Source organism: Poecilia formosa, unplaced genomic scaffold, assembly GCF_000485575.1.
Source record: "Poecilia formosa unplaced genomic scaffold, Poecilia_formosa-5.1.2 Scaffold186, whole genome shotgun sequence".
NCBI classification, from domain to species: Eukaryota; Metazoa; Chordata; class Actinopteri; order Cyprinodontiformes; family Poeciliidae; genus Poecilia; species Poecilia formosa.
In genome coordinates, this window is record NW_006800125.1 from 938,013 (window position 1) to 953,772 (window position 15,760).

Here is a 15,760-nt window from a genome sequence, read left to right on the forward strand (position 1 = left end):
TACACTAGAACTGTCACGCAAGCTCCAGTCATTCTTACTTGCCGGGGCCCCTAAAAAGGGGATTAAACAGGAAGATAAAAAAAACTTATGACAAGCACTACATCAAATACTTTATTTCCACTACTTATTATTGCATCTTTTACAAGCCAACATTAATAGCCGAGCTGTTTTAACTCCTTTTCATTCTTAGCAAAAATAAAACATCAAACCAAGTGATGATTTAAAAAAATACTTTAAGACTTGCATCTCCATTCAAAAGGATGAATACAATAGGTCTACAGTAAACCACTGCATCTGTAAAAAAAAAAAAAAAAAAAAAACACGTCCAAAACAGACTGGATGTGTCATCTCATTTATTCAAAAATATGCAGCAATTTTAAAAACAAAATAAAAAACAAAAACAAAATTAGGGTTAGAAAACAAAAACATTCAGTATTCATAATAAAGCGTCATGGGATTGGATAAACAAAATGTTTATTTTGTTTGTTGTTAGGTATTTGAAGGCTTCCAGCCCTACTGCAGGTGGATGGGCAGCCCATAGGCGATGGGTGCTGCTCCTATGAGGTATTTAAGGTGCGTGGCCTGACGCGATGACTCTATGAACTCCAGGAGCGGCGCTCCGGAGCCTGCAGAGAACCAGGACTCCAGCAGGACCTTGGTGAAGCGATCGATGTCCCGATCAGTTACATCCCACAAATTGCCCAAAATGAAGGGGCTAGGAGAAAAAAAAACAACACATTTAAAGACATCGCAACAATTCAGGCCACAGACACACACAGTCGTCCCAAACATGAAATGAATTACTGAATGTGGATTGCAAGCAGAAAGCTCCACCTCACCATCCTGATATGAGGTAGTTCAGAATGATGCCCTGTCCCTCCTGATTGCCTTTGACCGCCAGAGCCGCGCTGCTGCAGCCCAGAAGGAGCGAGGCAGCCCTCATCTGCTGCATGAGGACCGCGTGGCCGTCCAGGAACCTGGCTCCTGCTCCATGTCCCACATAACTACGGCACAAACAGAGGGACATTCAGTTTAAAAAAAAAACAAAAAAAAAAACACTTAAATGAGAAACTGCTTTGTTTCTACCAACTGATTCATAAGTTGCGCAAGATTCATACAAATTTCAATAAATCAGATTTTTCTTTCCATTTAGTTAAAGCCTGAGAACATGAGTAGCAGTTGTTTTCCATCTAAGATTTTTATTTATTCTTTTTTTTTGACAGGGCTACAGATGAAACATTACAAACTGACTATACAGTGAAGTTGATGAAACATTTTTAAGTCTTACTGTACATCTAATGAATGTTATCAGAATTTCATCTCAAACTCACATGTACAGGTCCTGGGAAGCAACAGCTTCTTGTAGTTGTCCTGAGTCAGGAGCAACACCACACACACCCTGCCAGCCCGGTTTACTTTCACACACAGACAAAAATAAAAAAAAAGGGTCATCAGTAACGGGGCAGAAAATAGACTGGCGACAGAAATGAGTCTCATTTAATATCTGCCTCACGTGGAAAACCATTCCTTGAACCGATCCTGAGCATTTTTCAAATTGCCATCAGGGTCCAGAACGTAAAACACCTTCTTCAGGTCCACACCCTGCCTCAGGACGGACTGAGGATCCGTCTGACGAGGGAAACGCATCCCGTTAAATCATCTCCACACACAAATGATGCGCTACGAGTTGGATCAGCACCGCAGACGGTACCAATGATCTAAATCTCACCTCCTTCTGAAAGCTCAGTCCGATCAGAGAATGCAGTGAAGGCATCCGGCTGATGGAGTGAGACCTGAGGGCCGTCATGCTCTCCCACGGCAACCTCTGAACACACTGCGTTAAAAACACGGGGCGGGAAGCGTCAAACACTTTTTCACAAAGGAAAAATCAGTTCCGTTTTATTTCTGACCAGCACAGAGTCGGTCATGCGGGACAATCCGACCTTGTCCAGGATTAGAACCACGTGACCTTTGGCCTCCGTTCTCTCCGAGAGCTGAGACGCTGCTGTGCGGAAAAGATGATCGCAGGCCGTGTCCCACTTCGGGGAAAGTCCTGATCCAAATCTTTTAAGATCTTCTTCACAGAGCGAGTGAGAAGCTGAAAGCACAATCTGAGAGACAAAGAATGCGGTTTAACTGTCGAGGTACAACAAGACAGACCACAGCTTCAATCTCCAAGGAAAGAAGAAGAAGAAAAAAAAGAAGCAACATACCTTCAGCATCTTCTCACTCACAGCGACTCCTCTCTTAGATAAAGCCTTGCGAAGTTCCTTAGCCTGATCGGAGAGCTGTGGATCTTGTGCAAGTGGAAGAAGAAAGCTCTGCCAGCATCCGAGCATTTTCTCCATTTCATTTAGCAGTTGCTGAAAAATGTCATTAATTGGTAAAAATTTGATAAGAACCCAAAAGTGAAAACTACGGAATATTAAATATTCTCTGTAGTTGAGTATTTTGTAAATAATAAAGAGTATTGGACACAAAAAAACCCGAAACAACTCAGTTTTCATAATTCCATTCGATATCAGGCGACGCCTCTAAGACCTTTACCTGAACCCGACAGTCCAGAGCTCGGCGACCTTCCCACCACTTGGCTTTCTCAGCCACGCAGCTCACAACCTTTTGCTCTGCCAGAATGCTGTCCATCTCCTGCACCAGCCACCGAATGGTGAGCTTCACAACACCAAGAACAAGTTCATGTATAGAAAACCAAAACGTCACGACAAATCAATCATTTTAGCAGACGGCAAATGGTTCTCTCACAAACAATTTAATAAAAGTCTGTAAGCGTTTCTGTTCTGTGAAAAGACACTTTGATTCGTTGATGTCGACCTGAGCTCAGCTACACTCAGTGAATGCAGCTTTACTAATCTGACGGCCGACATAATGGCTAAGACAACATACTTAAAAACTCTTGAGCCAAATTTAAAACTCCGTTTTAGATCATGATTTCTACACATTCTTTGATGAAAGTTGTTCAAACAGTAAAACAACATTTGTAATCGATCTAACCTCTTGTCTGGAAGTGGAGATATGAAGAGTGATGGGGGAAGAGTCCTTCTCCAGACGTGTCAGCATTAAGCTTTCCCCCATTTCCCCTGGTTTTACTCCCAGCACGGACATCAAGCACACCGTTACTCCTGAGCACAGAGATAAACACAAGGATCGTTTATCTGTGTTTGAGTTCAGAGAAAAATATTTAAAATTAAAAAGCTTTTGATCTCTAGGAGAATAAACGGCGTCTACCTGGTGGAAGCTGCTGGATTTGTTGGGTGAACTCTTGGCACGGGTTCTTGGGGAAGGAACAGAAGTCTGCAGTGGGGAAGGAAAATATGTCGTCCATCTGACACAGCTTCTCTTCAGTCACACCGGGCTCATTCAGACTCAGAGCGTCCATTTTTTCTGATAAATTGCTGGACCTCTTTTTCAGTTTTCTAGATTTAAAAAAAAGAAGCAAAATTAATTTATAAAATTAACTACATTAATTTCAGCTCAGTAACTGATAAAGGAACTTGCAGGCGAGAGCTGTTTAAGTAGCGGATTGTGCGATGGCGACTGGTGACTCCCAGCGACTGGACGTGCAACATTGCTGTGCTGTTAGGGTCGCTCTGCCCCGTGGTCAGGGCCAGCAGAGTGCAGAGGCTTGGGTAGATTGTTGGACAGGGGAAGTGATGAAGAGTCAGCAGCGCCGAGTGCAGCAGAGCCTGAACGTCCTCCACGGAAAGATTGTCTGAGGACCAAAACAAACAGAACTTCAATCTTTTCAATAGGAATATATTTCTATTAGCCAAACTCTGCACAGGGATACATTATCAAAAAGAAAAAAGAAACTTAGAGTCACAAACCTGGCGTGACGGCTGCGTGAGCGATGTTGGTTGACCGATCTTCTGTTGGACGGCTGTTGTTTCTCTTTTCAAGCAGCCCATCTTTCTCCAAATCACAGTACATATCCCTCCTCAATACCTCAAAGTCGATGTCTGAGGACAGAGGAAAGATTTAATAGCCACGATTTTAAAACACTGGGATTCTGATCAAGAAAACTCAATGAGCTCTATACTCAAACAAAACACTTGAAGTTGTTTTAAAACCTAAACTAAAGATGGCAGACGTTAGTCTCTTCTAATCTTTTTCCTTTCAGGATCAACAAACACATACTAATGTCTTTAGCTGCAGCTGACTGATTCTCCTCAGCGTCTGACGTCCTGAGCTGCTCGATGCTTATGTCTAGGACACCATCAGCTTCTTCCGCGATAGTCCTCATGGTGTCCGGCTCATCCTGCTCCTCTTCAGTCTTGGACGTCTGTTTTCTGCTTCTTCCTCTTCTGCTGGACGCAGGCCGACGAAGCAAAGCCTCGTCGTCCTCAGAAGAGGCCGGAAGAGGCTTTGCCACGCTCGTTTTTGCCCTGGTCGGCCTCCTGGTTGCAGCCTTCTTCACAGGTGGATCTGTGGCCGTCTTAGGATTAGCAGCAGCTCTTCTAGACGTTCGATTTCTACGCACATCTGCAGGCACGTTGAGCTCTGCTTGGGGAGCTACGTCGGAGTCACTCTCATCGCTAAACTCAACCTGTGACAAGATGAGGAGACAGTTTGTTGATAGAACATCTAAAAGTTCATTTGAACAAATGGAAATCATTGAGAAGTTTGATTTACTTTAGTAAAACAGATTTATTACAGGCTAAAGTGGAGGCAGACATTTATCATAATGTTCATCAATTATTGTGATAAATTTATTAATTTTGATTCATCAGTGTCACAATAAATTTCAAAAATCCATCAAAAATGTCTGCATTGTTGGAATCATTTTTACCATTTTTCTTTTCCAATGTTTGCTCAACGAGAGTTCAAATATATATAAAAAAACTAAAAATATGATTAAATGCAGTTTTATGTAAATTGTCAAAAAAAATCTTTATATGAAAAAGTTAAAGAGGCACAAAAGACTTTTTGTTCTCCACTGCAAGTAATTAAAAAAATATAGATATTATATATAAAATTATTTGCTTGAGAGGTGTCTAACCATCTTTATGTTCCGACAGTAAATCTGTTTTCTGCTCACCTTGTAGCGCGTTTTCTTGGTCCGTTTTGGAGCGGCGGGCACAGGAGGAACCTTGTTCTGAACTGGTGACGCGTCTTCGTACACGTGAAACTGGAAAGTAGTCGTACTCCTCGACACCTTCTGTACCGAAGCGTAGCACTGCACATTCTGAACAGGAGTGAAAGTCAAAGTAGGAACTACCGTGTTGAAATCAAACACGCCAGAAGAGGACTTGGACTTTGCAACAACTGGCGTCATGGGAACCAGACCCTTTGCTTTGGTTGAGGGGCCGGTGAATTGACTATTGGATTTGATCGCTTTGACGTTTTTTGGTTCCCGTTTTTTCTCTGCAGCGTCCGGGTTTCGAATGGAGGCCTTGGTCTTCTTTAGTTTTGAAGGTGGGACTGATTTCTCCCAGGACTCGATGTCCTTCAGCTCCTTTGGTGCGTTCCACGACCAGGCCTTTGAAAACAACTCCTCAGGCCTGCAGCCTTTTTTGGCAGCCAAACTCATCAGTAAGGCAATGGCTTTGGTTGCCATCAAATGCGCCCTTACAGGTCGCAGCGCAGGAGAGGATGTGGAATCCATAAATGCAAGGCCGGCATCTAGTATTTTCCACAAGCCAGAGACCTTGTTGGCCTTCGTCTGGAGTTCGGCCTGGGCCATGCTCAGGTACACGCAGCCCACCACGTCCTGCATCAGGGACGGTTTGGAGATGCCTCTTGCAGGGTCGCAGGGAGGGAAGAGCTCAGTCAGCTTCTCCTTGAGTCGCGTGGTCACGTTTTTACAGCAGACCAAAGTTGCCCAGTGAAGCTTAGAAGTAGCACTGAGGTCATTTGGGTCAAGATGAAGAGCGAGCTCCGCCTGCGTTGCCGCCCAGTGAGCCGAGGCTCGGCCCAAACACGGCTCTGAGCAGCAGGAACACTGACAATCAGGTTCATGGGTCAGAGAGGAGAGCCAGCGCAGAGGTGGAGCTTTGAGGGGCGGAGAGCTGGCCACATCCTTCATGACCACTTCTTTGGCGCTCCACCTGATGCTCAAGATGTCCTTTAGCTCGTTTTCCATGGATGGAAGAGGCGACTGAGGTCTTTGAGCAGGACGACCTTTTCTCGGTTTGATTTTGACGTCTGTCCTTTTAACCTGATCTGATAAATCTAAGGGAAAGAGAAAGAAGCAAGAGTGGTTCCATTAATTTATGATTACTAATCCCGTCACATTCTGCTTCTCAGAGGACCCATATTTATCTAGTCACCACATACACTGAGACGAAAGGAAAAGGAAGTAAAAAAAAAAAAATTTAAGCTAAGCATAAAACTGTGAAAAAGAATAGCGTCTTGCTAATTCTGCAAGATGCTACTTGGGGACAAGTAAGCAAGAGATGCCAGAAAAACCCCCAATTCCTCATATAACTAATGTAAAGATGCAGTTTATTGAACTATACCAGGATTTTAACTGGAACTGTGTCCACGATCAAATTTTTCAGCAAAAATACTCCAGGATATGTACAGATTACAGCCGGTCAAATTTAAGACTTTTAAAAGACATTTTTAATGCTTCCATGATTAAATTTAAGACCAGAAAACTATAAATCTATTCGATTGTTGGGGGAACTTACAATTACAATCAATAATAGCAAAAACTGAGCCTGGCTTTTTGCCCATGATGGAGGCAAAAAAGCTAGCTGGCTGGGTGGCAACCAAGGGGATATTAGCAGCTAGTTATTAGCCTCAAGAAGCATTTAAGATGTTTACAATCAACTCAAACTTTTTTGTGACAGAAAAGGCCAGGGAAGAAAAAAATAAAACACTACATTACATAGTTCTGCTATGACAAAAATATAAGACCTTTGATAAACAAATTTAAGGCCAACTTAAATTTTTATGAATTTAAGACATTTTATAGTCCAAATTTAAGACTTTTTAAGAATGCATGGACACCCTGCACTCCAGGTAGGTTTTGCTTTGATACAAGGATGAATATACTGAAAAGCACTTTTTAAAAAAATCCATGTTGGGGATGTTACCCAGAGCCACTTCCAAAAGCCATGAAAGCCTTGTAAAAGTGGATTTGATATTAAACTCTAACATTAAAGGAGTTTAAATAGTCTGTTGGCCAGAAAGGTCAAAATTAGGTATTTTTTCAGGATAAAGATATAAAAATGTAAATTAAAAAAAAGTAAATTTTTTCCCCCATTCTCATCTCTTTATGTCTGATCTAAATCCTACAGAAAATCTGACAGGGAGCATTTAAGAGAAGATCCAGTCCTTTTAGTTTCACAATTTTCTAATCATTCGTGAAACTGAATTTTTGGTTTTCGTTATCCATGATCTATGATCATCAAACTTACAAGAAATAAAGACCAACATGTTTAAGTCTACATGTCATATTTGTATGAGCTTCAATATTCATAGTTTCTGATGTACCAGCAATAGGAAAGCAGCTCCTTTTGAACCGACGCATCAGTGCGTCCACATACCTGTGTCGAGCTCCAGGAGGGTTTTGACAAAATTCAGATCCGTTCGACTTTCTTCCGTTTCCCCCTGCATCAGCTCCAATTCTGCTTTAAGCACCAATAACTCCACACATCTTTAAGAAATAAATGCAAAGCAAACAAGATAAAACCTAACTGCTTGATAGATTTACTGCATTACTTGTGCCAAATCAACTAACATAGCCAAGTTACAATCGGAGCCCTGTGTGGCTCCAGCTGCATACCGGCTGAGTGCCTGCAGCTTGATGGCCAGTTTCAGGGCTTCTAAACACTGGAACCTGGCATCATTGATGGCGCCAGAGCCGCTCCGCACGGCGACCAGCTTTACAGTGGAGCTCAGCAGCTCCGACAGCAGCTGCCACTTCATGACCAGGTTTTCTCCTAGTTAAAGACGAGAGATGGTGATGAGATTTGGCTGCTCCTGACAAAAGCCACAAACAGGAAGAGAGTCTTGTTATGGGGGGAAAATGTCTTTCAGTAATACCTTGGTGAACAAAGCGCACTTCTTCATTTTGTGTCGTGTTCCCATACAGGCCTTTTCCCACTAAAGTGATCAGCAAGCTGCAGAGAAGCTTAAGTCCCTCATATAAGGCAGTATCAGGAGAAGTTATACCTGAGATACACACAACATATCATTACTTGGCTTTAAGAAAAAAAGAAAATCATCTTAATACAGTCCCTTGCCCAAGTGTTTACACCCATTTAACGTTTTCATAGGTCAGGTTACATCCATAAATGTCAGGGGATGTTTTGTGGGGTTTATGCTGTAGATCAAACTAAAGTAGTGCAGAGTGGTGAGGAGAACATATATAAAATAAGTGCAACCCTAGTCTTTAGGGTTAGCTGCAAGTGCAGCAGCTAGTCTTTAGGGTTGTGTCTCTACCAGCTCTGCACATTAACAGAGAAAACGTTTTGCCCATTTGTCTTTGCTAAGTAGCTTTATAATTCAATTCAGACAGAGTGGATAGATGGCATCTGATAATCAGTATTCAAGTTGCTACATAAATTTAAATTGGATTTAGGCCTGAACTTTGACTAGGCCATTTTAAATGAATTAAAAAAAAAAAAAAAAAAAATCAAACTTCTGATATTTCACCCAAAATATGGATATCATATTAATAGTTGGGATAAACTTTGCTCGAAACTTCATCCCAGTCTAAAGTTACAGTTGGACTAATTAGGTGATTTTTCATAGTAATGAGTGAACTGAATACTATTTGGCATGCATTTGTATCTACATCTTCTTTTTCTTTGATAAAAACTTAAGACTTTTTACTTGTCAAAATGTTAAAAACATCCCCATTTCCCTTCTCTTCACCTTTGTGCTACTTTTTGTTGATCTATAACATATGACTAAAACACAATGAAGCTTATAGTATTAGAACAAAAAAACAAGGTTCAAATGTTCTGAATACGTTTGCAGACATTTAGATGCAGAACTACTGCGTATGACCTCCACTCACCGAACTGCGAGATGAGGCTTCTTTGGGCTTGAGGCAGCTGACTGACGTCCAGATTCAAATAGGAGCTGCAGGTCTGCAGGGTCCGCGCTCGCAGCAGGTACCAGTTCTTTGACTGTTTATCGTCGTTTACTTCTTCCAGCACTTGGCACAGATAAGGGAGTCCAATGCTGATCTAAAATATAGGCAAAAAACACAGGATCAGTACAGTAAAGTGACTAATAAACCATGTTGAATGTGCAAAGATTGCATACCTGTCCTACACTGTAGAAGTACTGAGCCTTTAACAAGACAACCAGAATAGAGAGAAATGGAGGACCATCATCTTTGGTGTTTGAAGAAAGCATTTTCTCCGCTTCCTCTATCGGGGCCTTGAGATAAATCATAAGTGGATTGCAATAGTTATATGGCAGTTTTAAGAAAAAACAAAAAACTACCTGTTCCATTTTCCACTTATTTAATGAAACAAACAAACAAAAAAAACATTCACCAGAGCTAGGTCAGCAGAGCCCAAGTCCAGGAGGATGCTGGCTGTTTGACAGAGAGCTGCAGCACAATAACCAGTATCAGCAAGTTCACGGGAAAATTTAATCACAAGACGGTACGCCTCCAGAGCCTTCAGGGGCTGTATCAGAAAGAAAAAAAAAAATAATTTTTACCTTTTAATGCAATGAAACTATTCACAAATGCATGCAATAAAATGTTTCAAGATCAAATGTAGTTTCTCTTTCTAGAATTGTTAAAATAATAAACACCTTCAACTAATTCAATTTAGTCAAGATTAACTGTTTTTTTTTTAAACCCATGATGCATAAAAAAACAGGACGATGACATAATGAAAGAAACACTGAAAAACATGTTTGAGCTTTTCACATTAGTGAATATTTTTAGTCCATTTTCATACTTAAACATATAAATCAATTTAATTAGGTGTTTCCACTTTATTTTAATAATCTTCTACATAAATATGCATTTAATTTTGCAGCTAGACGGAAAACGGGCAAAGGAGACGCAGTAGTTGTGATACATTTGCTGTCATTACCTTCCCAATGAGTCTGAAGAGAGCAGCAGCAGAAGATATGGAGCTGCAGGTCTGCTTCGCGTTTCTGACAGCAGGCACGGCTCGATTCTTAAAAAGGCCACTCCAGACAGCCAGAGCTTTTTCTAGTGGCTGACACAGCTCTTAAAAGTGAGCGAAAAAAGGAATTTATTCATATTGTATTTCATGACTGAAAAAAACCAATAAGCCTACAGAAACGACTCCGGATCTGCAACCAAAGTCAATTAAAATTCTAAGACGGGCAGAGAAATAAAAATCAGCCGCCTTACTTTTTTCTGCAGACAGGTTCAGATGAAGCCCTTCGTACACCAGAGTTCTGTCCTGCGTCTTCTGCTTGTCTTCATAATCAAAGTCATTGTTGCCTATAGGATTGGTCGCATCCTCTGCGTTTTCACGCAGCTGTTTACGTTTTTTATCATTTTCAATGGCCTGGTGGAAAAAAAGAAAATAATTCACAACATTTTAAAAAGTGTTGACCCAAAGCTGAAGTCTAAACTACTAGACATGGGTCGACGCTAAAAAGTTGCCCTTTCTAGGCTTAAAAGGTGCTGTAAAGAAGACAAAACTCAGTTTGACGGAGCACAGACACAACGCTGCTAACATTTCTAGTTGCGAAAAACACAGTAGTAGCGTTGAAGCTAATTGGCCTCCATCCATCACTCCTATTTTTGTAATACCAAAAAAAACTAAACAAAACAAAAAAAAAGGAGCAATCACCTCCTGCAGGTTCTTCTCCAGAGTGCAAATATAAAGCCAGAGTAAGGCTTGTGCTTTGTCATCTTTCAGCCTGTCAGCATTTTCTGAAGTCTCTGGTTCTTCGTCAAGAAGCCGTAAAGCTTCGTTGGTGAAATCAACGGCCATGCTGTGTTGGCAGAACAACAAACAAGAACTAATCAAGATAGTTCTGTGGTATCAATTTGTTAAAAGACAAAAAAAAAAAAAAAAGACACTTGCAGATGATGGTTCATTATATTTTATGTAATAAAAATGATTACCAGTCAGTTTGCTCACTGAAATCCTGGAAGCACACCACTTGGGCCATTTCACAGAGGTAGACGGCACGTAGATGTCGGTAAGCACTCCTCTCCTCCTGGCAGATGTCCAGTAGATCACAGAGTGTGTTGTAACGTTCCTGAGCCGTGTCTCTGGTCGACTCCTTATAGGCCCGCAGCTCTTCGTCCAGGAGGCACAGCATGACTTTCTCCTCAAGGACGTCAGCACCAAAACCATCACGTAACGTCCTGAATTCAACACAAACAAATGCAAGGTCATTTAAAAAAAAATTAATATCAAAGTTTACATATATACAAAATAAAAAAAATTTTTTTTATATATATATAAATACTATTTTTCTGTACACGAGTCTTATATCCTCGTCATCATTACTGGCACCGTCACCCTTTGTTTTGACCCAAAGAGAGATGGGCTCAGCCATAAGAGTCGTGATTTGGTCCCCCAGGGCCTTCAGCCACAGGATGATCCAGTCAAGCGCTCGCTGCAGTTTTCCAGCCCGCCGCGAAGTTTGCACAGCCAGCATGAAGGGTCGACTTAGCTGGTGTGCCACAACAGAAATAAAAACATTTAAGCTAAATACACAGTATTTGTAAAATTGCAGTCTGGTAGGGAGGATCGTATCTTACTCTGTCAGCTGAAAGCGTGTTGGGCCATTTCCTGATCAGATCCTTGCAGACGATTTCCACCAGCGTGAAAGCCTGCTCATACAGGCGCCGATTGAACATGCAACAAGCCAAATTGCTCACTGCAACCACTAGAAGGCAAATTATGCACAACAGCTATGATAGTCAAATTACATTCAGGTGGTCATAAAATGATGCAACAGTTTCAGAGTCGACTTGACGATCCATATTGAAAAGAAACAAACCGGTCACCTGATTTGCTTAAAAGGCTTTCATTTAACAACTTGTGAAGTTCAGTCATCAGCAGCCCAGTTGTTGCTTTGCAGTAGAGCAGAATCCTGTCCAGGGTGTCGCCGTCCTCCAGCTAAGTACAACAAATCAGATGTATTAATAAAAACTCTAAACCAAACAGTGTGTGCATCAAACAGTGTGTTGATTCTTATAGTGTTTTTGTTCATGTTTTCAAAAAGGCAAAAATGAAACTCTAAAATCTGATTTGGTGTAAGCTTTTTGAACTTCAGAAAAGCTTACACAGCAAGATTTTCAAAAACCTGAGATCACAAAATATTAATTTTATTTTTGTTGATACATTTTTTTTTTTTTTTACGTTTAGCAAACAGTTTTAAATGCAAAGTTTACCTCTGATGTCTTCATGCTCTCATATGCCAATGCAAAGCCATAGTAAATGTTCAAACAAAGTGACTTTCGCATCTTCTCCCCCACCACTTTCAATTCTGAAACCTGGGAAAGCAAGAAAATTATTATTTTTTCCTTCTACAGTTTATTTGAACACAGATCTTTAAACTTAATACAGTGTCTCTCATTCCAGTTTCCAGCGACCACTGCCCCGCGTGTTTTCCCTTCTAACAGGATGCAGCCGCACTTAATGATGCAGAGGAAGTCAAGCAATCATTTGATTCAGGTGTTATAAAACAAAAACATCTAAAACATGCAGAGCAGTGGTCCCTGAGGACCAGAATTGAGGAACAATGAGCCATCAGGAGGCAACACTAACCTTATCAAGCATTCTCAGTGTCCGCTCTTGGTACTCCTCCAGAAATGAAAACAGAGCCAGTAGCTCTGTTCCACTCAGCTCTTTGCTGTGTCCATTTTCAACAGCCCATACCAACAGGTTGCAAACTTCAAGAACTGTGTGACCTTCTCTGAAGTCCAGCTCAGTTGAAAGAGATCTCAAAATTCTAGCACAGTGTTTCAAAGCCTCGCGACATTCTTCGTCAGCCCTCTTTGCTGAGTGAATCATTACTCCCCATTTGCAGAGAACCAGCGGCGTCGTCGGAAAGCCAACACGGTTCACAGTCATCCTCTCCACGTCGGTCAAGAAGCATCGGGCCAGATTATGGTAGCCGACCTTACAGATTGCCTTCACTGACAGCAGTATAATTTCACATAGCACATAATAACGTGATAATGGTAAATGTTGCATTTTCTCCCCTTCTTCACAGGTTTCACTGCCAGCATTAGTTCTGTTAATCATCGTTTTTATTTCCTCCAGGAGATATGAAGCACCGTCCATGGTTAGGACTTCAAGGCTACTCTCAAATGCAGTGATGGCGTCCTGCATGTATTCGGAGGCTTTCAAGGAAACAGGAGTCTCGGTTTCTGACTCCAGCAACAATAAGAAGCTATAAGTTAGAATCTGCCAGCGCAGTTTTTCCCGAGGATTCAGTGCATTCTTTTCTTTAGCAGCAGAGAGGCCGTTCCAAAACACAGTGAAACAGCTTCGCAAGAGAACATTGCAATCCTCTCCAGTCTACGAAAAACACAAAACACATTAGAGCCAACAATGTCAGCAAGTATGGATACAACAACACACATTTCCTGTCAAAAATGTAGACTCTCCATCGGCAAGAATATATTATTTTGGGCTTTTAATGATAACTGGACTGTTGTTTTTTTCCCAATATTCCAAGGATTTTGACAAAAACTCAAAAGTTTTAATTTGTAAGTTTGCTACCTCTCAGGTTGAAAAATAAATACATGTTCCCTCTGTCTTATCTCAGCATGTTGCACCTCAACCACATGCTTTCTGTAGACAAGTTTCTGGCATAATTGCGGCTAGATAATTTATCATTTTTCTTGTCAAATATTGTAGAATTCATTAGTATATTTTTGGCAAAGACCAAGCTTTTAACAACAAGCCACAAATTTTCAGTATGATTATGATAACGCTCATCTGAAACTTGTAGAAGAAATGGGTTGCACATAATTACCGACAACCCACCTTTATTTGCAATCATCAGACAGAACTAATCACATTGAGAATATGTTTGGAGGTGCCAAGGCTTTCAAACTTTAACACTATACCACTGTCAAGCATAGCGGTGGTAGCATAATGCTGAGGGTTGTCTTCACCAGCTGTGGTAGAGGTGTGTTGAACAAAAAGATAAATCATCAAGGAGAAGGACAACCTTTAAATTCTCAAATCCAATCTCAAATCAACAAAACTTGTTAAACAAAACACCACTTAACTATAAATTTCTGGAACAGTCCCAATCTCAGGGCCTAAAAGCTGGATTGATATCAGGGGACCTAACTATTTAAATAATCTCTACCAATTATTAATAGCATTTTCAAAATTATAGCCAGAAATATGCCATAAACTTGTTGGAGGCTGCAACAACTGTTGTTCCTATGTAAAATGTATTAATAAAAACCCAAAATAAACAACATTTAAGTCAAAGATGACTGCAACGGTCGACGATACACACCTCTTGTACTTTTGAAATCCTGTAGCAAAGGATTCCAGCCAGTTGACCGCAAAGAGCGTATTCCCCTAAGGAGCATAGGTTCTTGACAACGTGGAAAAGGATCATCTCCATATACAACGGACTGTGCCGCGACACAATCTTTACAGAAGTATCATAGGCACGAAGAACCAGCTCCACCAAAGTCACCAACTCCTTGGCGTGGTCAGAGTGACAGGATGCAAGTCCAAGCTGATGATTACAAGCTCTGATAATCCTGTCACATAGTACGCGAACATGAAGTCCAGGATTGCTATTCGCATATTTCTAAAGAAGATGAAAAAGAAACACGGTTACGTTTTAGTGTAAGAAAATATGAGTCAATTTAACACACAATGGATTGATTTTTTGTAGGGTAACTGATTAGTTAATGCTTAGAAAATATAATTTACAGTCGAACTGATTCACGTAAATCTGCAGGTAAAATCTAAGCATTTGGTTGTTATGCCAACCTCAAATTCCTGAGACAAAAGCCTCGTCTCTTCAACTGAGACGGTCCGCTTGATGTAGTCTTCCACTTTCAAACACTTCATGTCGGCTCCTGTAAAAGACGAATCATTAAACGATACCACTTGCCCAACTCGTGTCTAATAAAGTGACTAGCTACCATTTATGTCCCCGCGGTTCAATACGACTCTAGTATTTAGCTAAAGTCTGAAAGTTTTAAAACAGTAGCAGCATAAACTTACTTGATGTGTTCACTATTGGCGGAAATATTGTCCTCACGGCCGAAAAATTAGACAGCTATCCCTCATAACAAAAGTTTCAGAAGGAGCTTTTAATGAAAATTTCAGTTACGTTTGTGCTCCATTTCCCAACGGCACCCGCGGCGCTCTGTTTTTGAACGATCTCAGCGAACCAATCACAAGCTGTCAAGAAAACGCTTGGAATTATGGGCGTTTTATTTTTAAAGAAACATGCACAAGCCTGTTTAAGAATAGACTGCAAGATCCCATATCGATTTATAGGTATATCAGTATATTTCAACTATATTTTAACTATATTCAGTATGTTTCGGCTATTTCTTTCAGATATTTAAATAGATAGCACGTCTTCATTACAATTATTCCTCACGTTTTTATAGCGTGCAACAGGTTTAAACATTTGGTAAACTGCTAAACTGAGATGTTTAAGAGGTGTCCTTTGTTACAGAGAAAATATAACATTTTTTTTTTTTACAATTTATCATGTTTAATTTTGCTTCAAACAAACTTTATTAAGCATGAATATCTAGTGACCAAAAATACTATACTTTCTTTGAATTTAAATGTTCAAAAAACAGTAAATATTGGATGTATTCATTTTCTTCTTTTAC

The 15,760-nt window shown here is 40.6% G+C and overlaps 1 protein-coding gene across 1 annotated transcript; it reads right to left on the bottom strand.

The window, feature by feature from the left end:
• Positions 1-457: 457 nt before the first annotated feature.
• Positions 458-15,716, bottom strand: espl1 (extra spindle pole bodies like 1, separase). Its single transcript, XM_007566094.2, has 32 exons — positions 15,135-15,716; positions 14,898-14,986; positions 14,410-14,712; positions 12,696-13,451; positions 12,320-12,421; positions 11,933-12,044; positions 11,684-11,811; positions 11,402-11,595; positions 11,039-11,284; positions 10,761-10,905; positions 10,313-10,472; positions 10,026-10,165; positions 9,474-9,608; positions 9,238-9,354; positions 8,987-9,158; positions 8,008-8,136; positions 7,748-7,904; positions 7,509-7,618; positions 5,054-6,186; positions 4,153-4,561; positions 3,843-3,974; positions 3,514-3,727; positions 3,244-3,431; positions 3,010-3,137; positions 2,548-2,670; positions 2,214-2,363; positions 1,944-2,111; positions 1,730-1,834; positions 1,514-1,629; positions 1,332-1,415; positions 840-1,004; positions 458-715 (listed from the first exon to the last, which is right to left on the bottom strand). The coding sequence occupies exons 2-32, from the start codon at positions 14,976-14,978 to the stop codon at positions 514-516; spliced, it is 6,504 nt and encodes a 2,167-aa protein (XP_007566156.1). The 5' UTR covers positions 14,979-14,986; positions 15,135-15,716; the 3' UTR covers positions 458-513.
• Between the last annotated feature and the right edge of the window lie 44 nt (positions 15,717-15,760).